The sequence below is a fragment of the Oryctolagus cuniculus genome, chromosome 2, assembly GCF_051225735.1.
Source record: "Oryctolagus cuniculus isolate XC-2025 breed Fujian yellow rabbit chromosome 2, ASM5122573v1, whole genome shotgun sequence".
Classification (NCBI taxonomy): domain Eukaryota; kingdom Metazoa; phylum Chordata; class Mammalia; order Lagomorpha; family Leporidae; genus Oryctolagus; species Oryctolagus cuniculus.
In genome coordinates this window covers 191,689,921-191,716,961 of record NC_142868.1, presented here as the reverse complement: position 1 = coordinate 191,716,961, position 27,041 = coordinate 191,689,921, and the positions used below count along the sequence as shown (strand labels likewise).

Below are 27,041 nucleotides of genomic sequence, written 5' to 3'. Positions count from 1 at the left end.
TTTTTTTCTTGTATTTTATCTCCTAATTGGTTTCCTCTTTTGTGCTAAGAGTGCCATCTGTCCCTTTGACAGGTTTTTGGATTTGATACCACTTGCCAGGAAACGTGACCATCCTAAGCATTATAGGAGGATTTGAAAGTGTCCATCCCGAACAGCCCTGTTTAGTAACTTGACACTGAGGCCCACGCTGTTTGTGTGCAGAGGTTTTATTATTTTTCAAGCCCTTGTCACATGGAATAAAGCCCTTCACCTGCACACTTTCTTAACATTCATAGTAGAATGCAAAGTAGGGGTTAGCACTGTGGGACTGCCGGTTAGTAGGTTACCTGCCATGCCAGCAATCCCACTTCTGATCCAACTCCCTGCTAGCGTGCTTGGGAAAGCAGTGGAAGATGGTCCAAGTGCTTGGGCCTCTGCACCCACCCTGGAGACCAGGATGAAGCTTCTGACTTTGGGCTGGTCCAGCCCCAGATGTTGTGGCCATTTGGGCAGTGAACCAGCAGATGAAGATCTCTTTGCGCCTCTCCCTCTCTCTCTCTTTCTAACTCTGCCTTTCAAATAAATAAATAAATACATAATTAAAAAAAAAAAAAGGAAGAAAGAAATCATAGTACCAGGTCATGGTACTTAATTTCTGAATCTAAACCCATATGGATATCTCGTGCTTGTGTGATAAAGAAGGAATGAGACCCGTTACTCCTATGTTATGAATGAGGAACCTAAGGCCAAGAGAAGTTAAAAAACCCAATCTAAGGCCTTCAATTCTAGACGTAAGGAACTTCAGTTGCTTCCCGAGTGGCCAAGTGCTCTGGTATTACCGTCTTATGACTTGGCAATGTCTTAGAAGCCAAGCATTTTGCAGATGCAACCGCAGTTCATTCTTGCAAGGTACTTATTTAGAGACACAGACATTGAGGCCCAGAGTGGCTGTCTGGATTGCACAACTCTGCAGAGCACCCTGGCCTGTCAGCCTTCAGAGCTCAGTTCTGCACACTGCCCGCTGCAGCCGGGGCTGTACCAGATGCAGAGGCAGGATGGGGAAGGTTCCCTTCACCCAGGAGCTGCTGAGCTCGTCAGCAGAGTCGCTGTCCACGAGCAGGGACCTGATGAAGAGATCCGGGTAGGTTGCGCCTGCAGGCAGCAGGCAAAGATCAGTGGCGATCCCGACGGGATGATGGAGGTTGGGGGAAGGCGGGTCAGGATTCTTCCAGGTCAGGATTCCCTCCAGGACAGTCTCTGGCTGCATTTTAAGGAAAGAATTTGAATAAGCAGAGAAGAGAGGAAAGAACTTTCTAGGCCAGAAGCAGCAGATTGGATCTAGAACAGATTGAACAACCGATACTTGTCAGTGATTGTCACTGAGTCAAGGGAACTGAAGGGGCCTTGGGCAGTTGCAACAATTCCAGATACTTAGGTGGGCTGGGGCCATAAGTGGGGCTGCCGGGGGTGTTGCCAGCATGGAAGGAAAATGAAATGAGCAAGAATCAAGTGGCAAAACCAGCCATCCACTAAGCAACCACCTGCAAAGATCTAAAAACCCTGGTGAAATGAGATTTGGACACACCCAAGTTGTGCCCTTGTGACTGCAAGGTGAGCCCAGACAAGGAGACAGGCTGGAGGAAGCCCTGCTCCAGCTCAGAGACACGCCCCATGCGTCTGAAGGCTGGATCTGAACTCTGAATTCCTTGTAGCCCTCGGAGGCCCCTGCTAAGACCGGTTCCTGGAAAGTAAACCCTTGTGGCGTATCGACAAAGGAGAAGCCTGGCTTGGAGCGGGGACATTGCTCCATCTCGTCTGTTAGCATCAAATATGAGGCAAATGGGCATTCCAGGGCTGCAGCAGTAGCTCCTTGTGGTGCACAGGGCATTTCTACTCACCCCGCCTTGGCCCTCTCCCCAGCTTCGGAGGGTACTGACCTCCAAAGGCGCCTTCCTGGTGGAGGGGACCAGGAGCTGCCTCAAAGGGTGCAGAACAGGGCCGCCAGGACACTCACATTTTCAAATCAGTCCTTCAATTCCTGGCATTACAAGAAGATGAAAAAGCAAAACAAACAAACAAACAAAAACATGTAGGGCAAATGAAACTTCCCCTTTTGAAGGTCTGGGACGTTGAGCCTATGACCAGAGCAACAGGAGAAAAGATGTGCAAGTCTGTTGTCTGCACAGAGGCGCCCCAAGAAGGAAAAGTGAGTGCCCAGCCAGCCAGTGAAATCTAGAAACTCATCTACAGGCTTCAAAGGAGAGGGGGAACAACTTAGGGATGAGTCAATGATTTGGGGGAGAAAATGAATGGGTCCAAAGAACAGGTGATAGGCTGTGAACGGTTTGTCTGGATGTGGTATTAACCTTCCCTGTGATCTAAGCCAAGCTCCCTCAATCATGAGAGTCCTATGCAGGGATCTGGGACAATTGAATTCTTTCTGGAGGATCTGGTCTCAAAGCAGATAAGAGAAATTCAGAGAGAGCCTCTCCCTGCTCTTTGGTGGGGGAAGAGGGATGGGAGAAAGGAGAGCAGACAAAGGCCAGCAAGACTTTGCTTCCGTTTTCGGGAAAGCACCCAGCGGGTCAAAGTGCCATGCTTTGGGGTATTGTTTTCCCAACCCAGTGATGATTATGCCTTCATCAGCCCTAAAATCTGTTTTTCCTCCAGCTTCAGATGTCAAAAAAGTACTCACTTGTGTTTTATACTGGGCACATCCAGCATCACACATTTAAATCACTTTGGTTGACTTGATGCTGTTCCCCTTTTGTGTTCTGTTTTGGTCTCTTGAGGCCTACTCTCAGCTAACTCATTTCAGCACCAGTTCAGTTGGAAAGCATGCCAACCAGTCTGGGAAACACAGGAGACACTTGGTGGTGACTTAAAGTTTCACAAAAGGCTCCTTTATCTATACCCCAATATTAACCTCCCTGGAGAATTCCAATGTTTTATTTATTTTAAAGATTTGTTTATTTATTTGAAAGATTTACACACAGAGAGAAGGAGAGGCAGAGAGAGAGAGAGGTCTTCCATCTGCTGGTTCACTCCCCAATTGGCCGCAATGGCCAGAGCTGTGCTGATCTGAAGCCAGGAGCCAGGAGCCTCTGGGTCTCCCACACGGTGCAGGGTCCCAAGGACTTGGGCCATCCTCTACCGATTGCCCAGGCCACAGCAGAGAGCTGGATTGTAAGTGGAGAGGTCAGGACTTGAACCGTCGCCCATATGACATGCCAGCACTGCAGGCAATGGCTTTACCAGCCATGCTATAGTGCCGGCCTTGTAATGTTTTAAATAACAGAAAAAAGTTAAATTCACTCATAATCTCACTGCTTTTTTAAAGAGCTATTTATTTCAAGCAGATAGACATAGAAACAGACAGACAGAGATCTCCCACCTACTGGTTCGTTCCTCAAATGGCCACAACAGCTGAGGCTAGGGCAGGCCAAAGAGAGGAACTGGCAGCTCAGTTTAGGTCTCCCGTGTTAGTGGCAGGGATCCAACTACTTGAGCCATCACCTGCTGCCACCCAGGGTGCACTCTGGTGTGGGATGTGGGCATCCCAACTGGCAGCTTAAACATTGTGTGCCACCTGCCAACTCCCCCCACACTGCCTAAAAGAATTACACTGGGGTCTGTATTGTGACACAGGGGTTTAAATCATCACTTTGGATGCTGGCATCCTGTATCAGTTCCTATTGGTGTCCTGGCTACTCCACTTCGGATCCAGCTTCTTACGAATTTGCCTGGGAGGCTACAGGCAATGTCTCAAGTATCTGAGTTCTTGTCCACTTACATGGGAGACCCAGATGGAGTTACTGTGTCTGGGCTCCAGCTTGACCTAGTCCTAGCTGTGGAACCATTTGGGGAGTTACACAGTGGATGGCAGACCTTTCTCTCTCTGATTCTGTCACTCTGCCCTTCAAATAAACAAATATTTTAAAAAAGTGAAATAAGCTTAAAAGTTACATCAAGAAGAAAGTTTCTCCTAATCTGATTCTATTCTTCAAGGTAGGTCAGTGTTGATAACTCGTTTCATGTTTTTCCCAACTTGTCACCAGGTTATACTCATATATCCAAAATGCCGGACAATTACCTATACCTTGCTTATTTCCTTCATGTTCACGGGCATTTTCCAATTCAGTACCTATAGCTCTCACCTATAGCTCTTATTTTCAGTGGCTAATCATTATTCCATTGTTTGTGTATATTACAGATGTTCTTCCATAGAGTTGCACCCCAATACACTCATGGTAAATTGAAATGATTGTAAGTCAAAAATGCATTTAATACAACTAACCTAGGGAACATCATAGTCTAGCAGCATAGTACATGGTAGAATATCTGCTGTTTGCCTTGGTGGTTGTATGGCTGAGTGGCTGCGAGCTGAGGTTACCACCACTGCCCAGCTTGGTGAGAGAGAATTAAAGGACATGTGACTAGTATAAGATCAAAACCCAAACAGAAGCAGGGTTTCTGTAGGACGTGTATCATTCTCACTCCGTTGCAAGGGCTAACCATCCTAAGTTAAATCATGGTAAATTGGGGGGCCATTTACTTACACCATCTGTCTTTTGATGGACATTCGGATTGTTTATATTTTTGCTATTGAGAACACTACAGCAACACACAGTCGTGTTTCTATTTTTTATGTATTGATTTTATTATTTCTGGTCGTTTGGATTCTGAAGAATGGATTTGCTTTTACTCCGGGGCCAGGAATACTAACGGTGTGAGAGGCTATGGCCTCCATTCCTTTGCCTTGCCAACACCGGGGACCCACCTATCAGACCCTAAATCATTAATCTCCTTAAGATTTAATTTGCATTACCCTGATTACTGGTGAAGTTGAGCCTATTTTCTTATGTTTGTTGACAATTTTGCCTTTCCTTTTAGGTGAACCACCTGCACCCATCCTGAACCCCTATTTCTATCTGCTTGGCTCTTTCTACTCAATTTGTTTGGGACATAATCTTTGCCTCTGGAGGAGTTCAAGAACTGTCGCCCCAGAAGATGGCACTTCAGTGTGCCCACTACTTTGAGCTGAGCACCCCTGGGGGAGAAAGGTGGGGCAGAAGCTTTCTCTGCTCTCCCCTTATCTGCCTAAAGCTTGAGCATCGAAAAGGAACTCAGTTGTCATGAATTCCCTCCCCAGGAATCTTATCAACCAGAGAAAATTAACTCCTTGACACCCCGCCCAGACAGACTGTCACTGATCCTCTGGAGGACGGTCAACTTTTGTTACCCGAGAGACTTTATATCTGCATAACAAGGCAACCTTTATCCACCACCCCAAGAAGCCCCAATCCCCTAATCCTTTCGGTGGCTCCTGAAGGTATATAAGCTTCAATCATCTGCTCCTTCTTTGAGTCTCATGTTTTGTGGGGCTCCTGTGCCTACGGATGCAATTAAACATGGTTTTTCTCCTGTTAATCTCTCTTCCTTACACTTTCATTGTCTTTTCCCAGCTGTATCTTAAATCCAGCTTCCCACCACTCTTTTAAAAAAATTTTTTTTTCAATGGGATGAGGCAGGGTTCTAGCATTAACTTTATTCCAAATGAAGTCACTTGAGCCTGTGGACTCTTAAAAATGATGACAATCAGCAAACATGCACACAAGTGTTTTGGAGGTGGTGGGGATCAATGCGAGGTTCCTGGGAGAACCATCGGCCCCTCGGCCTGGATGCAGTTGTTGATCTGGCCAGGCATGGGAGGGACCCTTCTGATCCGTGTGACGTTTTGTGTGTGTGCGTGTGCGCGTTGTTATAGCAAACAAGGTGTTTGTAGACTAACACATCCTCCTTCAGCAATCTACTTAGACATAAAGCAAATGCTGTGCCTAATTCAATCCTGTAGTTGGTCATTAAGGCGAGGTCTACTTCCCTGATCCATAAGGAGGTCCTCGAAGCTGTCTCTGGACCTATCTCGGGGATCAGGACACTGAAGGTGGATCCCAAACAGCACCCCGGCTTCGAAGCTTTCTCCAGGCTTTGCAGTGCGTCCACACTGGGACCAAGAGGACTGTTTGGGATTCCCTACGAGGAAATGAATGAAGCGCAGTAGGCAAGCGCAGTAGGCGAGCATTCTCTCCGGGCCGGGCCGAGTGCTTCATTTTCCACCTGCGACTGGAGGTACCAATAAATATTTGTTGAGTTTGATCATCCTGTTTCCCTTCAGATTCAGACTTGTCGGTAATTAGGGGCTTGCTTACAAGCAGGAGATTGGGGCTGGTCCAGGAGGAGAAACGGTTTGCTCAGAGGCGTGTAGAGCAGCCCAGGCTCCTGGCTGGCCCCGTGTCCCCTCCTTCTCGGCTACTCCTTGTCCTTCAACAAAAGGGCAATGATGTGGCGAAGGGCACAGGTGCAGTGAGAGAGGACACAGGTGGGACTTTTAAACACAGCCACTGGGCCCCCTCCGTCCTGTTTCCCAGTCCTTCTGCCACGTGGATTCTGAGTGTCACCTCTGGGTGTCCAGAGATCCTGGAGACACCCTTACTTCCCTCTCCTCTGTGGCTAATAAACAGAAACTGTACTGGAAGACCAGTGATCTCCACCTTAAAACAGTGTCACGGGGTGCTAACTGTATACAGCAGGGTACCTGCTGTGCCCTGAGGATCCCCTGGGGCAAAGCCAACCGGCCTCTCTCCAGGAGCTCAAGGGTTTGTGAAGGAGACAGAGCCGGGCTTCCCACAGCCTCCCGGGGGGGAAGCACACATTAAACAAATAGTCTCAGGCTCCTCCAAGTGCAATTGCAAATGGAGGCAAGTGCTCCGCAGGAAAAGCCGGGGCGTCAAGAGGGAAGACAGCAGGAGGGGAGGTGCAGATGAGGGGCGAGGGAGAAGGAGAAGTGGGGGTGTTACAGAAAGGCTTTTGCGAAGGTGAAGTGTTTTACATCTGTGAGGGGAATACTGCTCAGGTGCGTGGCGGGGCGGCGCCTCCGTATTCATGGGCCACTTCCTAGCACCCTGGGAATCTGCCGCTCTTTCCAGAATTATGTAGGCATCCGGGGTCAGGCCTGCAAAGGCCTTCACAAATGCTAATCTGTGAGCACTTCACGGGTGGCCCCTGACCCTCTGCCTCCTCATCCTGAACGCGTTTGAATGCGGAGGTGAATGGGGGCGGGGGAGGGTGGCATTTCCAGTTGGGAGGTGGAGGGGGCTTCACACTCCGACTTTAGGCGCCAGGTCCCCCCCGCCAACCCCCGGCCCCAAACAACGCCCACCTCCTCGTGCATTTGACTCCGTAGGGGGTGCTGCCCGGGAAATTGGGTAGTTTTTTTGGGGGGGGGGTTCAGGGGATTATGACCTCTGACCCCCCCCCAACACGACCCGAGCCTAGTGCGGCTCTCCCGCGGCGTGAATTCCGGGAAAAAGACTCTCTGAGGGTCTGGTGATGGCAGCAAGAACAGCTGGCACACTGACCACAGCTGGGCACTGGGCTCGGCGCTCCCTCACCCCCGCTATGCGCTGGGCACCATCCCCATCTCCCAAACACGCCCGAGGAAACCGGCCCCAAGAGGCTGGGGCACGGCGGCAGCTTCCCTTTCGGCCTCCCACAATTTGGAGTCAAGGATTTTTTTTTTTTTTGAGTCTGCATTTGGTCTCCAGGAGGTGTGGACACGGCTTCCTAATATGGTGAACCGGATCTCCCTGCCCAAAACTCTGGGGAATGCGGGCTTTCAGGAGGCGCCGCGGGAGGCGGGGGCGACGCCCGCCGGGGACGCACGCCCACCGGGCGGCTGCGGGGGCCGGCAGGGAGTCCCGCGGGGAGGGGCGCGGCGGGAGAGTCGCGGGGTGGCCCCTCCGCGGCCCTGCGGCTCCGCTTTCTGCTGGCTTTCCGCAAGGTGTCGCCTTCGGCCGGAGAAACCGCCGCGGCGCCTCCCTCACTGCCCGCACTTATTTATTTTCAAACAAGGGGGGCGCCCCTCTCCTCCTTTCAGTTTGAAACTAGAGACGACCTGCGGTCTCGTTCCTAAATGGGCGCGTCCTGCACCCTCCGAGGCCACACCTGAGCGAGCCCTCTGCGAAGCCTGCCCCACGGCTGCGCGCGAACGCGGTGCGGCAGGCGGGGGCCGCGGCGGAAGCCTCGGTTCCCCTCTCGCGGACACACGCACCCGGGAGCGCTCCAGAATTTTTTTTTTTTTAAGCGCCTAGCGACTGCCAGGCCCGCAGGGTGGGCGCTGCGTTGCACGGCTGGGAGCGCAGCTGGTTCGCCGAGTGCAGCGGGTGCAAGCCCGGGGGGCCCGAGAGGGCGGGAGGAGCACACCCCGAGCGCCCAGCTTTGCAGTCTCCTCTCTGCAAAAGAAGAAAAGCAAGTGGCTTTTGGCGCGAAAGCCTTGGCGCCTCCCCTGATTTTTATGGAAATGAGGAGGGCGGGGTAAAGCCGTTTTCCTCTGCCTTTCTCCCTCCCCCTGGTCTGCGCCACAGCCCCCTTCTCTCCCCGCCCCCCGGGTGTGTCAGATTTTTCAGTTAATAATATCCCCCGAGCTTCAAAGCGCAGCCAGTGACAGTCATCTGTCTGGACGCGCTGGGTGGATGCGGGGGACTCCTGGGAAAAGGGCTGGAGCCGAGCGAGCGCTAGTCGGGCGCAAGCGCGCACAGACCGCAGCCACCCGAGGGCCCCCCCGCCCCCACAGCCCACCCGGAGACCCCAGCGCAGCATCGCGTCTGCATCCCCGGCGGTCGGCTCGAGGTAAGGAGCGGGGCTTTGCAAACCGCCCGGCGCCCCGGGAGCGGCGAGCGCCGCGGCGAGGCAAGCCCTGGACGCGAGCGCGGCGCGCGCGCCGGGCGCCCGCAGATGCCCGGGGGACCGATTCTGCTTGCGAAACAAAACCCGTCTCGGGGTTTTCCCTGAAAAGCCCTTTCCAGCCCCCGAAGGCTCCCTAGCTGGGAGAGACCCGCCCTAATCCTTTTGCAGCCCCAGCCAGGGGCGAGCAATGGCTTCAGCGAAAAGCGATTCGCCCTGCTCTTGAAGATCGGTCTGTGCTTGAGCTGACCGGGCGCCGGTGCGTCTCCAGCCCAAGCTGGGTTCTCCAAAGGGTGCCCCCGGAGGGAGAAGCGGGAGGTTAGGCGGGGCGAAGCGGCGGCTGTGGGAATCTGGGTCACGGCGGCTGCTCCAGTCGGGAGGAGCCGCGGCTCTCCCCGCGACCCTCCCCGCCCTGGCGCCCCTGCACCACTCCCGTGCACCCGGGCGCAGCTTGCTCCCCCAGGAAAAGGACCTCGTTAGGCGTCTAGAGGCGCTGGGATGGGGTCGGGGAGGTGGGAAATACGCTGCTGGCAGGGGTGTCCCTGCAGTGCGTGAAAGCCAGGAGCATCTGCTCCGATTTGGGGATGGGGGTTTGTGGGTTTGGGTGACCGTTGTGGGTCTCGGTCTGGAGGAAGGGTTTTGGCTATTTGCAAAGTTTCCAGAATCGTTTGCACTTCCGAGGCTGCATGTTCACGGGGGACATTGAGGGCACTCCTGGTTCTGTGCGCCGTCGCTGGGCTGCAGAGCCCGGGGCTTCCAGGGGGCAGCTGGCCTTAACCTACCTCGGTCGGGTGCGAGAGGGGTTGTGTAGGGAGCTGGGGCTCCGCAGCCTCCCAGGGCAGTGCCTTGTGTGAATGAAGCGGCAGTTTGCAAAGTTGCAGAGCCGCCACCACCCCCTGCATCTGCATGCCCCCTCCCACCCCCTGTCGTAGACAGCTTGTACACAAAAGGAGGGAGGGAGGCAGGCAGGCCGAGGCAGAACTTCTCCCACCTTCTGGAGAGCGGGGCCGAGCAGGGGCTTGGTGGGGAGCGGGGTCAGAGCGGGGCCCCGCCGCCTGTCTCCCCCCAGGTCCGCTCCGGTGCCCACTTTCTCCCTGCTGTGTGTGTGTGTGTGTGTGTGTGTGTGTGTCGTTTGCAGCGTCCGAGGCCAGCGCGGGCCCCCCACGGGAAGGAAGCACCCCCCACACCGCCAGCAGCGCCGCCGACCGGGAGGCGAGCCTATGCCGAGCTGCACGGCGTCCGGCAGCATGCCCGGCACGATCCGCAAGAACGCAGATCTCGAGTTCGACTCGCTGCAGCCCTGCTTCTACCCGGACGAGGACGACTTCTACTTCGGCGGCCCCGACTCGACCCCCCCGGGCGAGGACATCTGGAAGAAGTTTGAGCTGCTGCCCACGCCCCCGCTGTCGCCCAGCCGTGCCTTCCCAGACCACAGCCCGGAGCCCTTGAACTGGGCCACCGAGCTGCTGCTGCCCGAGGCCGACCTGTGGGGCAACCCGGCCGAGGAGGACGCGTTCGGCCTGGGGGGCCTGGGCGGCCTCACCCCCAACCCGGTCATCCTCCAGGACTGCATGTGGAGCGGCTTCTCGGCCCGAGAGAAGCTGGAGCGCGCCGTGAGCGAGAAGCTGCAGCACGGCCGCGGGCCGCCAGCCGCCCCGGCCCCGGGAGCGGGCGCCGCCAACCCCGGGGGCCGCGGGCACGGTGGGGCCGCGGGCACGGTCCGCGCCGCGGCCGCCTTGCCCGCCGAGCTCGCCCACCCGGCCGCCGAGTGCGTGGATCCCGCCGTGGTCTTCCCCTTCCCGGTGAACAAGCGCGAGCCGGCACCCGTGCCTGCAGCCCCGGCGCTCGGTGGCCCAGCGGCGGGCGCTCCCTGCGCCTCGGGGGCGAGTGCGGCTGTCCCGGCCGGTGCCCCAGCTCCCGCCGCTCCGCGTGCAGGCGGCCGCCCGGCCAGCGGCGGGGACCACAAGGCCCTCAGCACCTCCGGAGAGGACACCCTGAGCGACTCAGGTGAGGCCCGTGGCCGCCTCCGGCCGCCTCTCTCGGGTCTTGCGGGTGGGTGTGGGCGGAGGGGAGGCAGGGGGTTCTCCTTCCCTTTGTTGGTGCGCCCGGCTGGGCCGGAGGCAGTGCCGGTAGCCAAGAGGTGCTGTTTGCTCCAGGCCTCTCCCCAGACTGGAGAGGAGGTTGAGCGCAAGCTGCTGGGCGCCGCCCCCCACCCCCAGCCCGCCCAGTGTCACCTTTGCGCAAGTTCCTTCCACCCTCCCCTCGGGGCGCCACACTCCGGTCCCTCTCGGGCCCTCACCCTGTTCCCCACCTAAGAGTGGGGAAAGTTAGCGGCCAAACCGGGTTTAGGGGGCTGCTGGGTGCGTGGCCTGGGCAGAAAGAAACCTGTTAGCCCGCCCAGTGTAGAGGGTCTCGGGGGAGGGGCGCAAGACAGCCGGGAAGACCTGGGAGCTCTGCAAGATCGCACAGATGGCTGCTGTCGCTTTTTTTTTTTTTCCCACCCTTCTTCCAATGGAAGGGACCCCCCCCCCCCACACCCTTGTGGGTGGTGGGCTATTTGCTGGTGCATGGCCGGCAGGCGGCGGTATTGATGGCCAGCAGGCTGAACAGGGAGCTGAGAAGTTGGGGGTGGCCGGGGCACCCCTGCCTTCCGCGCCTTCAGCAGCGTGGGTGTGTGTTTGCAAGGATCTACACGGGATGCAGCTTTGTCCTTCCAGCTGGACTGGAGGCCTCCTTCCAGGGCCGGGTTGGGTTCTGTAACTCCACCCCCAATGGGGGGGGGGAGGCGGCAGTGCCTCCAGGAATGCAGACCCCCTGGAGGGGGGATTGTTGGTGCATTGATATGATGATGATTATGGTTAAGTGTGCATCTGTTGGTGTTTTTCCCCCTGGGGAAGGGAAGGGCTAACACCCAGCCTGTGTCAGGAGACCCCACCCAAGTACTGGAACGCCCCCGCTGGGCCTCCCTTGGGTCTTGGAAGCCAGTGTTTGCAGAACGCAGGTGGATAAAAAGCCTGAATTTCCTTCTGAGGCTCCGGGAAGGAAACTTGGTGATAAGCCTCCAGTTGGAAAGAGCGCTGTCCCTTTAATGTCTGTGCCTTGACAGCTTTCGGTGAGGAAGCACTTCCTTCCAACAGCTGTCTTCTTGGCAGAAAACCAAAACATTGGCTTAAAGGGACCCACAGACTGGAACAGCCTCACATTTCGGCTTTACAACAAATCCCACAATTGTTCGGCTTTCCGGTCCCCTGCACATCAAGCAGAAGATGTGTTTTGATTTTCATGCTTGCATTTTAAACAATAATTTTCTATTCCCGCCTGGTGGTAGAGGAGGCGACAGGGGAAGTGCACATGACACTACATGTTTGTGTTGTTGCTGTTATTACTGGCAAGTGTGAGCGGAGCTGCTCCCGTTCGGGGGCTCCACAGGGAGTGTAAAGGAGGGCTTTGCAGCTAGGGGTCTGGTTCGTGAAAAAGTGCTTCAGTGGAGGGCTCTAGCGCGAGGGAGAACAGTTCTTTGCCTTCCCGGGTGAATGAACTCGTTCCTCGAGTTTGTTGGAGGACTTGGAACCCGCCTGAACCAAGTGTAGGTCGTGAAGTGTGGAACTTCCATGCTCTGGTGTGGAGACAGAAACGTAAACAAGCTCCCAGCGGCCACACTGGCTGGCGATTGTAAAAGCTGCCATTCAGTGAGCTTCTGTCTCCCAGGACCAACTGAGCCACTCCCGGTCTGCGAAATGCAAAACTGAGCAGCTCAGGAAACTGAGGCTTAGGAGGGCGGGGCACCCAGCCTCCCCCGATCTGGGTGGTGCTGCCTCTGACCCCATGCCTACGCCCCCTGCTTCCCCTGCAAAGCGGAGGTAGGGGGATGGGCAGGTATCTGCAGGTGCATTGCACTTAAAGAGACCTGAGATGAGTTGATGTGCCCATTGCCAGTGTCTGCTGTAGGGACCCGGCCTGGGTGCCACCCCGGCTGCGGTGTGAATTTCACCCCCCCCTCCTTTCTCCAGATGACGAAGAGGAGGAGGAGGAGGACGAGGAGGAGGAGATCGACGTGGTCACAGTGGAGAAGCGGCGCTCGGCTTCCAGCAGCAAGGCGGTGACCACGTACACCATCACCGTGCGCCCCAAGAGCGCGGCGCTGGGCCTGGGCCGGGTGCAGACGAGCGAGCTCATCCTCAAGCGCTGCGTGCCCATCCACCAGCAGCACAACTACGCCGCGCCCTCGCCCTACGCCGCGCCCTCGCCCTACGCGGAGAGCGAGGACGCGCCGCCGCAGAAGAAGGCCAAGAGCGAGGTGTCCCCGCGGCCGCTCAAGACCACCGTGCCCGCCAAGGCCAAGAGCCTGAGCCCGCGCCACTCGGACTCCGAGGACAGCGAGCGCCGCCGCAACCACAACATCTTGGAGCGCCAGCGCCGCAATGACCTGCGCTCCAGCTTCCTGGCGCTGCGCGGCCACGTGCCCGAGCTGGTGAAGAACGAGAAGGCCGCCAAGGTGGTCATTCTGAAGAAGGCCACCGAGTACGTCCACTCCCTGCAGGCCGAGGAGCACCAGCTGCTGCTGGAGAAGGAGAAGCTGCAGGCGAGGCAGGAACAGCTGCTCAAGAGAATCGAACACGCTCGGACTTGCTAAGGTTGCTCCCGACTGGACAGTCACTGCCACTTTGCACATTTTGATTGTTTTGTTGTTGTTGTTGTTTTTTTAAACAAACATTGTGTTGACATTAAGAATGTTGGTTTACTTTCAAATCGCTCCCCTCTGCAGACCTGGATCTGGGGTGGGAAGCGGGACCCCCCCTCCACCCCACCCCCCACGCGTGGGGCGCCCACCGCAGGGACCTGGGCTTGATGGATGGACGGACGGATGGATGCCGGTGGCCCCTGCGGGTGACAGCGGCCCATGCTGCCCCGACGACAGCCCGGAGCCTCGTCCTGAACGCCGGAAAGTCATTCCTTCTCTTACAAAATGGTGCTTTTCCAGCGGATGCCACCAAGGGGGGTGCCGGATCTCCTCCCCCCACCCCGGGGAATTTCTGTAAATACCGTTGACACCCCCGCCTTTTGTACACGTCCTGGGTAATGCGCGGTGGCTTTCGCGGCCAGTGGTAGGCTGGCCCGTTCACACCTGAGTACTGTAATAATACCTCAATGTTTGAGGAGCATGTTTTGTATACAAATCTATTGTTAATCTCTGTTATGTACTGTACTAATTCTTACACTGCCTGTATGCTTTAGTATGATGCTGAAACATAACTAAATTTGATACTTATATTTTCGTATGAAAATGAGTTGTGAAAGTTTTGAGTAGATATTACTTTATCACTTTTTGAACTAAGAAACTTTTGTAAAGAAATTTACTATATATATATGCCTTTTTCCTAGCCTGTTTCTTCCTGTTAATGTATTTGTTCATGTTTGGTGCATAGAACTGGGTAACTGCAAAGTTCTGTGTTTTAATTTCTTCAAAATGTATATATTTAGTGCTGCATCTTATAGCACTTTGAAATACCTCATGTTTATGAAAATAAATAGCAATTAAATGATGCAGTTTAACTTTTTCCTTAGAAGAAGTGCTAGTTCTCAGCCTGACCCTCAAGTGGTAGTCACAAGTAGTCCATAACTTGGGGGCACCTTGGTTTCCACAGGCAGCCCTTTTATCTCTGTACAGTTCTGGGTGGGGGTGCCAGGAGCGGGGTGGGGGTGGGGGGTGGGGTGGAAGTGGGGTTAAGGCATTTCTGTCTTGGGACCACAGCACTTAACAGTTTGTAGAGCAAACTGTTGAGACCTTTTCGTGGGGCTGAGCAGGACACGCAATACCAGGACCATTATTACCTTTATTCAAGTGTCCCAGGTGTTTCTACTCCGGGTCCAGCTTCCTGCTAATGTGCACCCTGAGAGGCAGCGGGGGTATTTCGATCCCCTGCCACCCATGGGAGAGAACCAGAGTTCTGGGCTTCTGGCTCTGGGCTGGCCCAGACCTGGCTGTTGCATGCATGTAGCACTTTTAAAGGTATTTTGCCAGAGAAGTCCCATCTTATTTTACTCCCCAAATGCATGCAATGGCCAAGGATCCAAGTCTACTTCATGCGTGGCAAGGATCCGACTACTGGAGCCATCTGCTGCCTCCCAGGGCTTCCACCAGCAGGGAGCCAGAAACTGGTGCTCCTTGTATTAGAATGTAAGCCTCTTGACCATTAAGCCAAAGACCTCTCCCATACCAACGCTTTACAATGAGAAGTGTTACCTGTATCTGTTGCTAATGGTTTTCTTTATTGGCAGGCGGTTTCAGATTTTGGTATAGAGCATAATCTAAGAATTCTTAAAAGAATTCAAGATTCTTAAAAATTTACTAGAACCCATGCAAGGGTCTAGGCTAAGCATTGTGGTAGAATGAAAAATGGAAGTTGGCCTCTGCCTTCAGTGAAGTTGCAATCATGCACTACAGAGTAACTGAGGAGGGGACAGCTCTGTAGCCCCCTCATCAAGTGCCAACCACAGGGGCCACCCTGGGGTCACCTGAGGCCCTGTGTGGGTGGTGTAGCTCTGCTTCCCATTCATGTCACCCAGGGCAGCGTCTGGACTAACCTTGCAGAGACAGGACCCTGGAAGGAGGCTTCGCTCAGCAACCCGGTAGAGGTTTCTTAGAATGGCCCAGATGGGAGCTAACACCCAGGCTTGGAAGCACTCCCGCTTCTCAGAACTGACAGCGATCATGTGAAAAGGTGGTACTGGGGGACTTTGCTGGGATTTTGGGGGACTTTGCTGGGGTTTTGTTCATCTCAGAATTTTGAGCTGAAAGGTCTTTTGCTTTACAGAGAAAAAAACAGGCCTGGGAGAGAGATGGTTTTGCTTTCCCTGGCCACCTTGCCTTGTGTGTCAGAGATACAGATGGGCAATCCCAGGCCATGCAGGTCCCTGTCTGGTCATTTCAGAAAGGCGAGTGGGAGTTGAGACCGGGAGGTCCTCATCCTGGCTTGCAGCCAGCCCCAGAGCTTGGAGGTGGGAGGTACTGCAAGTGGACAGCTGTCTGATGCACCGATGGTGGGGAAGATCTGGCAGGTAAAATGCCCTCAGTCCTCCCGCTGGTGCCTCCCCCCAGACTAGAAGAGGAGGGACCCTCTGAATTGTCATTCAGCCAGTGCACCTGATTTGTGTCCCTGTGAGCCAAAATACAGCTAAGTGACCCCAAATTACTCGAGCACCTGAGATTCTTGAAGCCCAGCTCAATCATCTGATGTTTTGATTGATATGTGGGATCCTCAAAGGCCCCCCCTGAGTGGATCAGAGGAGATGGAAATTTAGCTGTGGAGAAAACAGCTGTTCAGGTAAATGAGGGCACAAACCTATAATGTCTACCATGCTGTTTTCACTCTGGCTGCTGGGAAGCTCAGAGCCATATTCTATGTTCTCTTATATCCCTAGCTGACACTCTTGCTTTTCTTTTAAATGTTTGTGATTTCTTGTTTCTCATTGTGAGTTTAACCACTCTTTTTGAGTTCTTTATATTACATAACAAAAAACTCTTGCTTTAGGTGGATCATAAATATGTACTAAAAATACTGCAACTAAAGTGAAAAATCACATATTTGCCTTTCCTGACCCAGCGGAGGGAAAGTGTTCCCAATTTAGCTCTGCAATTATCTAGAAGTAATTGCTCTAGTCACAGAAGAATTGGAGAGTTCCAATAACATGTGACACCACTTCTGCATTCCAAGAGCAGTTTTGAGAACTGTTCTACATCAGATCAATACATCAGGGAATTTAGAGGGAGCATCTCACTGAGTTCCTTCATTTCACGGAATTGGGGTAGGGTCCACATGTGAAATTAGGGGCCCAACCCAGGACAGGGGTTTGGGTCCTGTAACCGTGAGCCCAGTTTTCTCCCAGTGACATCGACTTTGTCTCTGCTCCCAGTGGCCCCACTACCCCCTGGCTCACCCATGCACCCACATCAGGCATATTGGTCCTTCTAAATAGCATACACCCTTCCCATAGTTCCCCCAGCTTACAGGATCAAGCCCAGACCCTTCAGTCTGGCTTCCACCCCAGCTCCCCAGCTCGGCCACCCTCTGCCCCCCACAGGTGACCCTCACTCCAGCCACAACAGGCTCTCTTTCTGGTCTGTCACTTGCTTCATCCAAATTCCTTCCAGGCTCAGCCAGTTTGTGTTGCTTGAAATCCTTTCAGCCTTGAACAGTAAACCCAATGTCATCTCCTTAGGGAAGAATCCCTAGTACCGCTCCCCCCCCCGCCCCCCAGGACCTTTGCCACCCTAGCTTTCCCATCGTCTCTGGAGACAGAAGCGCTGGCCTCATCACTCTCTGAGGCCCTCTCACCTGTGGGCTCCCCTAAGGCAGGCATGGCTCTCATGCACCTCTGATGCAGAGCTCTGGCCTGGTGACTGGCAGGTGACGCTGACAGGTGACAGGGTCTTGGCAGATGCCAGCAGGATGGATGGCAGCAGAGGAAGGAGTGAGGGGACAGATTTCCATTACAAGCGCCTGCCAGGCCTGTTCACGAGCTCTCAGGCTAATACAATTGGGAAAACCCGTCCCTTAGACATCAATTTACGTCTGGGCTGGACTGTGGCAGGTGCTTCGGGGAGTGGAGAGGAGATGCCCATGGAAGCCACTCTTTAGGAGGCAAGTTAAAGCCCTGGGGTTTGTACAGAAAGAAGGCTAGGAGGAGAGGCAGAGGGGACTGGGGTGGGAGCTACTGAAGAAAATCGCGAGGACCCTCCTAGCTGAGCCTGGAGCTTTCTACATACTGCAGAGGCCAGAGAGGCTGAGGCGGATGTCAGGCCGTAGGTCGGGATGCCTCCCATGCCGTGGGGGCACTGCCCACCACTTGATCATGCGCCCCTTGCATAGGTCGGGAAACTGGGTCTTCCGGGTTTGAGTTTCACCACTCGCCGTGGTGGCCGTGTTTTGAAAATCCTAGTGTGGGCTGCTCTCAGAATCCAAAGTTGTTAGATCTGCAAGAGGCATCGAAGCCCTCTGGCTAATCTTCCAGACCACGCGGGGGGCACAGCCTGCTGGTGGACGTTCTTTGCTTTCCACTCTCTCTCCACCAATATTTATTTAGCAGCCAGTGCATCAAGCACTGTTGAAGAAAAGAGACACAACTCTACCCCCTCCCCGAGCCCTGCTGCCCTGGCGTTGTCAGTCCTATGAGAAAGCACCAACAATATGAATATACATAATAAGGAAATCAATAGGTTCAATAGGCTAATCTTCCGCCTGCAGTGCTGGCACACCGGGTTCTAGTCCTGGTCGGGGCGCTGGATTCTGTCCCGGTTGCCCCTCTTCCAGGCCAGCTCTCTGCTGTGGCCAGGGAGTGCAGTGGAGGATGGCCCAGGTGCTTGGGCCCTGCACCCCATGGGAGACCAGGAGAAGCACCTGGCTCCTGCCATCGGATCAGCGCGGTGCGCCGGCTGCAGCGCACCGGCCGCGGCGGCCATTGGAGGGTGAACCAACAGCGAAGGAAGACCTTTCTCTCTGTCTCTCTCTCTCACTGTCCACTCTGCCTGTCAAAAATAAATAAATAAATAGATAAAATAAGGAAATCAATTAAATAGCACTCACCTTGTGGTGAACGCTGTGCAGGGCAAGTTGAACAGGATGGAGGGATTCAGGCAGGCTTTCCAGGCAAGGCACCTGGTCCGGGGGCGGGGTACAGAGCGGGGAGGGTGCTCTGGGCAAGGCGGGGCTGCTTAGAGACCACAACTGAGGCCTCAGTGACACTGGAATCTTCCCTACCAACGTTGCATCCACTCACTCTCTCCAGAAGTAACGGAGCACAGCAGCTCAAAGTGCGGATCTAAGTGAGACCCCAGGGTTTGGTTCTGTCTCCCACCCTCAGAAACTCCAGATTGCACAGTGCCCCGCAGGTACGCGGGGATGACGGCTTCTCCTACATCGTGGGGCTGTTAGGGGGATGACAGCCGCTCACAGACAGTTTATACACGTGGAATAGTGCCTGGTGTGCGATCGATTGGGTTAGATCTGTTAAATAATCCGATTCAGTTTGGGCAGGCGCTCTCCTTTCTGTTTCCTCAGTAGGTTACTAGGGCAAAGAACCTTCATGAAAACATTCTCCCATAGAACAAACTCGCAAGCCTGAGCCTCGCAAGGACTTTGCAGACTTTTGTTCCTCAAAGGAGCCTCTATAAAACCTAAAAACCGGTACCTTGGAAACAAATGAATGTGAGCTTTGAAGCGCGTTTTCAGACGCAGCCTAGGAATTCGAGTGCCGATGAGCATGTAGGCCGTCCACAGTGGCTTATTAGTTTTCCTTACTTGTAAAGGAAATCTCTTCATAGGCCACTGCCCAGGGTTACCTGATCCCTTCGGATACTGACGGATCATGCTACAAGACATTCATCCCGAAACCTCTGACCCCCACAAGTAACAGAGCCTTTTTATGGTCGAAGCACACAGACCTACTGGTACCCACCCAGAACACACTCCTGTGATAAACACAGATGATTTGTGGTGGGATGCGCCCCGAAGAGAATATAGAATCTACCTTCTCCTGCACTTGGGCAGGTCAAGAGTTCCAGGTGACCTCGGGAGAGTCGGGGAACACAGCCCCTCCTTGCTAAGCCTTGCCCGACATCTTCGACCCCTGTGTACTCTTGTGTTGTGTCTGGTTATTTCCCACCATCTTCCCAAAGGAAAACAGAAAGGTATCTCTTCGCAGGACAAAGTGATGGCTCCAGCTGAGCAGGAGGCAGTCCTCGGCGCGTAGTTTGGAGGAAGAAGTCCTCGGTTTACCTGGTAGCCCAGGGATTTGCCTGTGTATTTTTGAACCTTGCGATAGGGATGTCACTTCTTGTGGCTCAGTTTCCTCATCTGTAAGTGGAACAGGCCCCTTTCAGCTTTGAGGGCCAAGAGTCATGCATCGCAGAGGGAGCTGGGGCCTCAAAAGACAGCTGCAGGGTCTGAGAGATGGGTGCACACCCCGTGGTCGGAAGCCCTGAGGGCATAGCGTGGCTCTGCGGTTCATCAGCTCCCTGAAGCTCACTGCCTCTTCTCTAAAATGATAGTAAGCGCTGCCTCCCCCTGCTCTTACAAGAAGCCAATGAGGCAATGCGTCCGAGGGATGTGATCATGCTTTGGGAGTCAGGAAGTCGCACGTTGTCGATGTTGTCCTGTTCAGTCCTTGTCCAGCATGGCCCTCCCATCGACTCTCTGCTTTTTGGGATTCATCTCCAAGTGAGTTTACCCAAGTAGAAAACTGTTTTTTTCTTTTTTTAAAAAAGATTTTATTTATTTATTTGAAAGGCAGAGTTATGGAGGCAGAGAGAGAGAGAGAGAGAGAGAGAGAGAGAGGAGGAGACTCCATCCGCTAGTTCACCCCCCAGATTGGCTGGGCCAGTCCAAAGCCAGGAACCAGGAGCTTCATCTGGGTTTCCCGTGGAGGTGCAGGTGCCCAGGGATGTGGGCCATCCTTCTCTGCTTTCCCAGGTGCATTAGCAGGGAGCTGGATCAGAAATGGATCAGCCAGGACTCGAACCATATGGGATGCTGGCACTGCAGGCAGCGCTGGCCCCGGGAAACTCCTTTTTAAATAAAATTTATGTATTTATTTGACAAACAGATACAGAGAGAGCTACCATCTGCTGATTCACTTCTCAAATGCCCATAATGGCCTGGGCTGGGTCAGACCGAAGCTGGGAGCTGGGAGCTCAAGTCTTCCAGAATCAACTACTTGGGTCATCATCGCTGCCTCTCAGGGTCAACATTATTGAAAGTTGGAATCGGGAGTCAGACAAGAACCAGAATCAGGTGTCAGACTGAGACACTCTGATGTAGGGTGCCTTTTTTTTTTTAAGGATTTATGTATTTGAAAGGCAGAGTTATAGGGAGAAGGGGAGAGAGATTGAGAGACCCTCTATCTGCTGGTTTACTTCCCAAATAGCCACAATGATGGAGGCTGGGCCAGACAAAAACCAGGAGCCTTGAACTCCATTTGGGTCTCCCAGGTGGATAGCAAGGATCCATGCACTTGAGCCATCTTCTGCAGTTTTCCCAGGTGCAAAAGCAACCAGGACTTGAACTGGCGCGCACATGGCATGCTGGCATTGCAGGTGGCAGCCTAACCCACTACACCACGATGCTGCTGCGCTCTTAACTTGTATCTTAATGGCTAGGCTAAAAGCCCACTCCAGAAAACTCTTTTAAAGTCAATAGCCACACCTCTGTACCTAGAAGCGGCCTCTGCTAGTGACAGCTGCTCCATAGTGCCTGTTAAATAATTACTGCCAATGAAAAGTCTTGACTCATTGTTCAAAGCCAACTAGAGAGACTCCGTGTGTGCAAATGAACTCGATTCACAGGCCTGTCTCATCTGGAGCTAGAGAAAGCTATGATTAATCCAATGTTTAATTTGGTTACTCAGATGAAAACAGAATATGGTAACAGACATCCAACACCTTGAGTTTTTGCTTGGGTTGGTTTAGCCACTTTTCTTGGGCATAAAGTCAGCAAGAGTAGAGAATTTAAAATTGAGACTAGAGATTTGAAATGGCTGAAGCTCCGGTTAGATGCATTTTCTTTGGAGAATAGGGCAGGGTTGGGATTCTGAGTTTACTATTGTACATGGTTTGATTGCATTTGGATTTGAAAATAGATTTTGCCCATCCTGAGTTGGTTCTTCTTTTGAATTTGCTGAACTAATATTTTACGTCTGTGTTGAACGGAAATCATCTTTCTACCAGAAACTCACTCCCTCCCTCGAACATCTTATTAAATAATTAATTTGGAGGTTTTCTTGGATGTCTTTCACCATAAACTTCGGGATGGCTGTGAGTACATTTCACTTGACGCTTCTGGGAGGTGATTTCTCCTGGAGGGTTCCCTCACCCAGTAATTCCTTCGGGTAATTAATGTGCACCTGTCAGTTTGTCACTGCAGCTCAATCTCCCATTATCCTGAGCCAACTGTGTGTGGAGGCCGCCATCTTGCCCAGGGCCACTCTGCTGGCTGGGCAACCCCGGGAGGGACGTTTTCCTGCCCATTGAGAGGAACCACAGGGAAAGAAGTGGGAAAAAGGAAATAGCATTTAGCCCAAGTGTAAGTGAAGCCATGACGTCACTGGAGGTACGGATGCTGACGGCTGGTTCATGGCAGTGGCAAACACTGACAGTTCTTCTGTGCTCTTCACTGACTTGGTGCCTCCATTTGGAAGGGTGAGGTCCTTCTGCAGGGCCGTTGTTGCTTTCCCCTGGTGACCCTTCCTTGTCGGTTTGCTTGTGAGTCCCAGTTTTAGAACTCAAAGTCCTGTGTGCAGGAAAACTGGCCGACGGGGACAAGAGTCGCCTGTTCTTCCTCTTCAGTGTTTGTCTTTTCACATTGCAGGTTGCCCAGCTTAACAAGGCACCCGTGGGAGGCTTGCTGATGGAGCCTGGGACTCCCACAGCACACATCTCCAAGGGCTCAACCAGCCTTGCAGGGTTGGAGGAGCCACCCAGCTGTGTGACCCTTCCTAAGCAAGGCACCCTTGAATGTCCATGGTCTTGGTGGTGGAGCCTGTGGGTCTGTGCTCTGGGCCCCACCCTGAGATTGCAAATGGTCAGAATCTGTTTTCCTTTGCGGATGCTGTTGGCCCCACAGGAAACATGGAGTGTGAAGGTGGAAGATCCCTTACAAATGCCAGGGACCAGTGCTCCCCTGACCTGCTCCCTCTGCTTTTCTCAGGCTTCTAAACACTGGCGGTGATAATGACATCTTGGAGGCGTGACTGCGGCACCAACTTCAGTCTTCTCATCTAGCCCTTTTAGTTCTCCTTCATCCATTGCAAGGAGCCAAAAGGAGCAGCTTTCAGATGAAGCAGACAGTCCCAGGACGTGAGGGCAGTGGCCTCTCTTGAGCTCTTTGGGTGAAGCAAGGAAAGCACAAAGAATAAGATCCTACCCCAAGGGGCCAGCACTGTGGCGTAGAAGGTTAAGCATCTGCCTGCAGCACCGGCATCCCATGTGGACGCCAGTTCCAGTCCTAGCAGCTACACTTCAGATCCAGGTCCCTGCTGATAGCCTGAGAAAGCGTTAGAGGATGCTCCAAGTGCTTGGGCCCCTGCACCTGTGTGCGAGACCCTGGAGGAAGCTCCTGGCTCCTGGCTTTGGGTCAGCCCAGCTCCAGCCATTGCAGCCATTTGGGGAGTGAACCAGCAGATGGAAGACCTCTCTGTCTCTCTCTCTGTCTATAACTATACCTCTCAAGTAAATAAATGAATCTTAAAAAAAAAAATCCTTCCCAAGACACTGTAGCGAGCGCCATTTCATCCCAGAAGCTGCAAGTGTGAACACCTAGGAAAGGACGAGGACCTCCTCCCCTGGTTGAGGACTCTGTGATAACACTGCCATCAGCAGGTGTCTGAACTCCCTGTCGCTGTGGCTGATTCTCCCTTCTTGACTCTGTGATATATCGCCGTCAGCAGGTGTCTGAACTCCCTGCTGCTGCGGCTGATTCTCCCTTCTTATGGGCAGAGTAAAAGCATTTGGGCACATGCATGTTGCAGGTGGTGGCATGGCATTTGAAGCCATGCTCCTTCACAAAAGGGATAGGGTGGAGGGCTAGCACTGTGGCATAGTAGGCTAAGCTTCTGCCTGTGGTGCCAGCATTCCATATGGATACTGATCCAGCTTTCTGCTATGGCCTGGGAAAGCAGTGACAGACGTCTCAAGTCTGCGTGGCAAACCCAGAAGAAGCTCCTGGCTCCTGGCTTCAGATCTGCCTAGCTCTGGCCATTGCGGCCATTTGGGGAGTGAACCAGCAAATGGAAGGCCTCTCTCTCTTTGTAACTGTATCTCTCAAATAAATAAATAAAAAGGACAGAATGGAAAGCTAAGTAGACCTTTTGGGCACCTGCTGGTGCTGGACTCCCAGGCGGCCACAGCTTAGTATCTTTGCATGGGGTCTGCAGCACCCAGCTGGAGAAGAGTCCCAGTTGCTGGGCTCCCTGAAGGGGCTGGTCTGTCCTGCTAATGCTTGTGCACATTGGGAGGGGAGGGGACAAAGGGTCTGGAACTTGGCAGTGAGATTCCTTCTGGGAGCTTCTTCAGTATGCAGATGGAGCCCTTTGTGGGGCAGGGTGGGCTGGGAGGCTCCATCTCCCAGAAAATCTGTCCTGGTGGAGAACAGGAACAGTTGGGGAAGGGGATGCCCTCCACAGGTGCAGGGCTCCCAGAAAGCTCTGCTCCCCTCTCACTCCACGCGTGTTCACAGAATGCTTGCTGACGTAGAAAGGCAACTTTGCTTACATTTTTTTGAATTAAAAGCAGCCAAATTCTGGCTTTGGCCTGGCCCAGCCCCAGCTGTTGCAAGCATTTGGGGGAGTAAGAAGCACATGGGAGATTCTCCTCTCCCTGTCTCTCTCTCTCTTCTTTTTCAAACATATATAAAAATTAAAGGGAAGCATCTGCTGCAGCAGTTTATCTGCCACTTGAGATACCTGCATCCTATCGTGCTGGGCTCAAGTCCTGGCTCTGCTCTGATTCCAGCTTCCTGCTAATGCACACCTTGGGAGGCAGCAGGAGATGGCTCAAGTAGTTGGGTCCCTGCTACCCATGTGAAAGATCTGAATTGAGTACCATGCTTCCGGCTTTGGTCTGGCCCAGCCTCTGCTATTATGGGAAATGCAAACAAGCAAATAGGAATGGGAGATTCTCTCTTTCTCTTTCAATTAAAAACAGATTTATTTATTTATTTGAAAGGCAGAGTTACAGAGAGAGAAAGATGGAGAGATCTTTCACCCACCAGTTCACTCCCCAAAAGATCACAACAACCAGGGCTGGGCCAGGCTGAAGCCAGGAACCAGGAGCTTCATCTGGGTCTCCTACATGGGTGCAGAGACCTAAGTACTTGGGCCATCTTCTGATGCTTTCCCAGGTGTATTATCAGGGAACTGGATCAGAAGTGGAGCAGCTGGGTCTCGAACTGGCACCCATATGGGATGCCAGCATTGCAGACGATGGTTTAATCCACTATGCCACAACGCTGGCTCCCAATTTTTTTTTAAAAGGGAAAAATTAAAATAGAACAAAATCTAGACAACTGTATGGAGTGCCAGGCTTCCCAAACTCTTCTGAGTCCTGGAGAACATCCCCACAGAAGTGAGCCTGAACAGAAGGTCAAATCTGTGCTGTTCCATTCAAGCCCACACGAGATGTATCGTGTGCACCTGTGAGTGCGATGGAGGGGAAGTGGTTCCACCTCTCCCCTAGGAAGTGTGGGTGTGGGCCGTGGGCTGAGAGCACAGGGAGCCTTCCTGTGGAAGAAACTTGTGGGGGTGGCCTTCAGGACAGGGAAGCATTGGCCTGAGGAAGAAAAAGCGGAGGCCCTTGAGGGTGGAAGGCAGCTGAACACAGGGCTGTGGTCTGCAGCACTTGTCAGGGCATAAGCGCCTCCTGGGGCAGCAGGTGAGACAGAGAGGCTGGGCCCAAGGGTCTTCTTTAGGTGGAGGGGAATGGGCCAAGATGTGGCTTTGTGAGGACTTAGGGCTATAAGGACATTTCCAGTCCACACAAAGCTGTCCCCGTGGTGCTCTTCAGCCTCAGCTACAAGGACTCCTTGTGCCACTCCCCAAGGGTCCAGGTTGGACACTCCTGGGCGTGGCGGGGCACAGTAAGGAGAGCCCACACATGGGTCTTGGCAAGGCGACCTCACAGAATTTGTTCATCTTAACCTTGGCCGAGCCTGTGCTTTCCCTCTTTGTCCCACCTGTTGCCCTAATCTCCTGGGTCCAAAGCGTGCCTGTCTTCCAAGGAGCAGCTCAAGAGCTTCCCAAATCTTCAACCTCCCTTCACAGTGGAGGCTTTCTTGGCATTCTCTTTACCCATTGCTTCCAAAAAATATAAATGACTCCCTCCTTTCCTACCACGGTCATTATGAAAAGGTCAGATAGTAAAGAAAAACATACTGAAGAGAAAACTGTCACTTGTAACCCACCATTCAGATACAGCCACTGTCGACATGTGGGTGTCTACCTTTCTAGATGTTTTCATACACGTACAAGTGAATACGAATATGCTTATTTGTGAATTTGTAAGGGCATCTGCTACTTTGTATTGCATAGCATTTGTGATTATCTATGGGTTTCTCTCTTGTTAGGATTAAGGGGGGGGTCTCTCCACTGTGTATTCTGCGTCCTTTGGAGTGGGCTTCGCACATACAAGACAAGCAACAAGTGATGGATGAACGATTGAAAGGAGTTGTTATGTGTATCTGTAAAATGAGAAATGTGTATCTGCGCTGTCTGAGTGTTAGACTTCCAGTCCTCCGGAGACTTCTGATCATGACTGTCTCTAGCACAGGGAAGAGAAAGAACGTTCCTACGACCCTGGCGACTGAGCCTAGGCTTTCTAGCACTGACACTGTAAATCCACCAACCAGAGGGAGATTGAACAGTGATGTGGAACTCTCAGGCCGAGCCAGCATAAAAGCCCAGGTCATCTGATTAGAGCGATCTCTTATCCGAAGTGGCCTGATGGAGGGATACCAGTCACCAGCGAGACTCACAAAAATCCTTTGATCTGACCACAGTGGATTCCGCACCCCTTCTGCCCTGCAGGGCCACCAGTGGCCTGCAAGGCACCTTTGTCTGCACTTTGCTCACTGCTGTCAGCAGGTGCAGCCCCATCCCGGGTGCAGGGCTTGGCCAACAGAGTGCAGCTGGGTTTTAGTCCCTGTCTTGGTCCCTTTCCTGTGGTTGGAGCCAAGTACTCCACACTGGGTAATTTATGAAGAATAGAAATTTCTTTGGCCCATGGTCTTGGAGGCTGGGCCGCCCAAGTGTGTGGCACCGTCATCTGTCTAATATCTGCTGAGGACCTTCTTGACGCATCAGGACAGGGTGGAGGAGATCTCATGGACAGACACAGCAAGTGCACCTGCTCGGGCCTCTCCTCCTCTTCTTGTAAAGCTACCAGTGCTGTCATGGGAGTGCCATGCGCATGACCGCATCTAACCCTAATCACCTCCCAAATGCCTTAGCTCCAAATACATCAACACACAAAGTTGGGGATGGTTTCCAATATGTAAATTTTTTTAATAGAGACTCATTTATTTATTTGGTAGGCAGAAAGAGAGAGAGAGAGAAAGAGAGAGAGAGAGATCCTCCATCTGCTGGTTGATTTCCCAAATGCTCGCAACAGCCAGGGGCGGGCCAGTCCAAAGCCAGGAGCCAGGAACTCCATCTGGGTCTCCCGCCTGGGTGGCAGGGACCCAAGTACTTACTTGGGCCATCATCTGTTTCCTCCCAGGCACATTGGCAGGAAAGTGGGTCAGAAGTATGGCGTAGCAGGGACCTGAACAGACTGC

At 53.3% G+C, this 27,041-nt stretch overlaps 1 protein-coding gene across 2 annotated transcripts; it reads left to right on the top strand.

The window, feature by feature from the left end:
- Positions 1-8,074: 8,074 nt before the first annotated feature.
- On the top strand, positions 8,075-14,263 carry MYCN (MYCN proto-oncogene, bHLH transcription factor). Of its 2 annotated transcripts, XM_051840094.3 has the most exons (3): positions 8,532-8,667; positions 9,860-10,728; positions 12,732-14,263. In XM_051840094.3, exons 2-3 carry the CDS (start codon positions 9,942-9,944, stop codon positions 13,352-13,354), a joined length of 1,410 nt encoding a protein of 469 aa, XP_051696054.1. In that variant the 5' UTR covers positions 8,532-8,667; positions 9,860-9,941; the 3' UTR covers positions 13,355-14,263. The 2 variants fall into 2 exon arrangements, with proteins under 2 accessions (XP_017196384.1, XP_051696054.1); XM_017340895.4 differs by lacking the exon at positions 9,860-10,728 and having other exon boundaries at positions 8,075-8,667; positions 12,732-14,258.
- Positions 14,264-27,041: the final 12,778 nt, after the last annotated feature.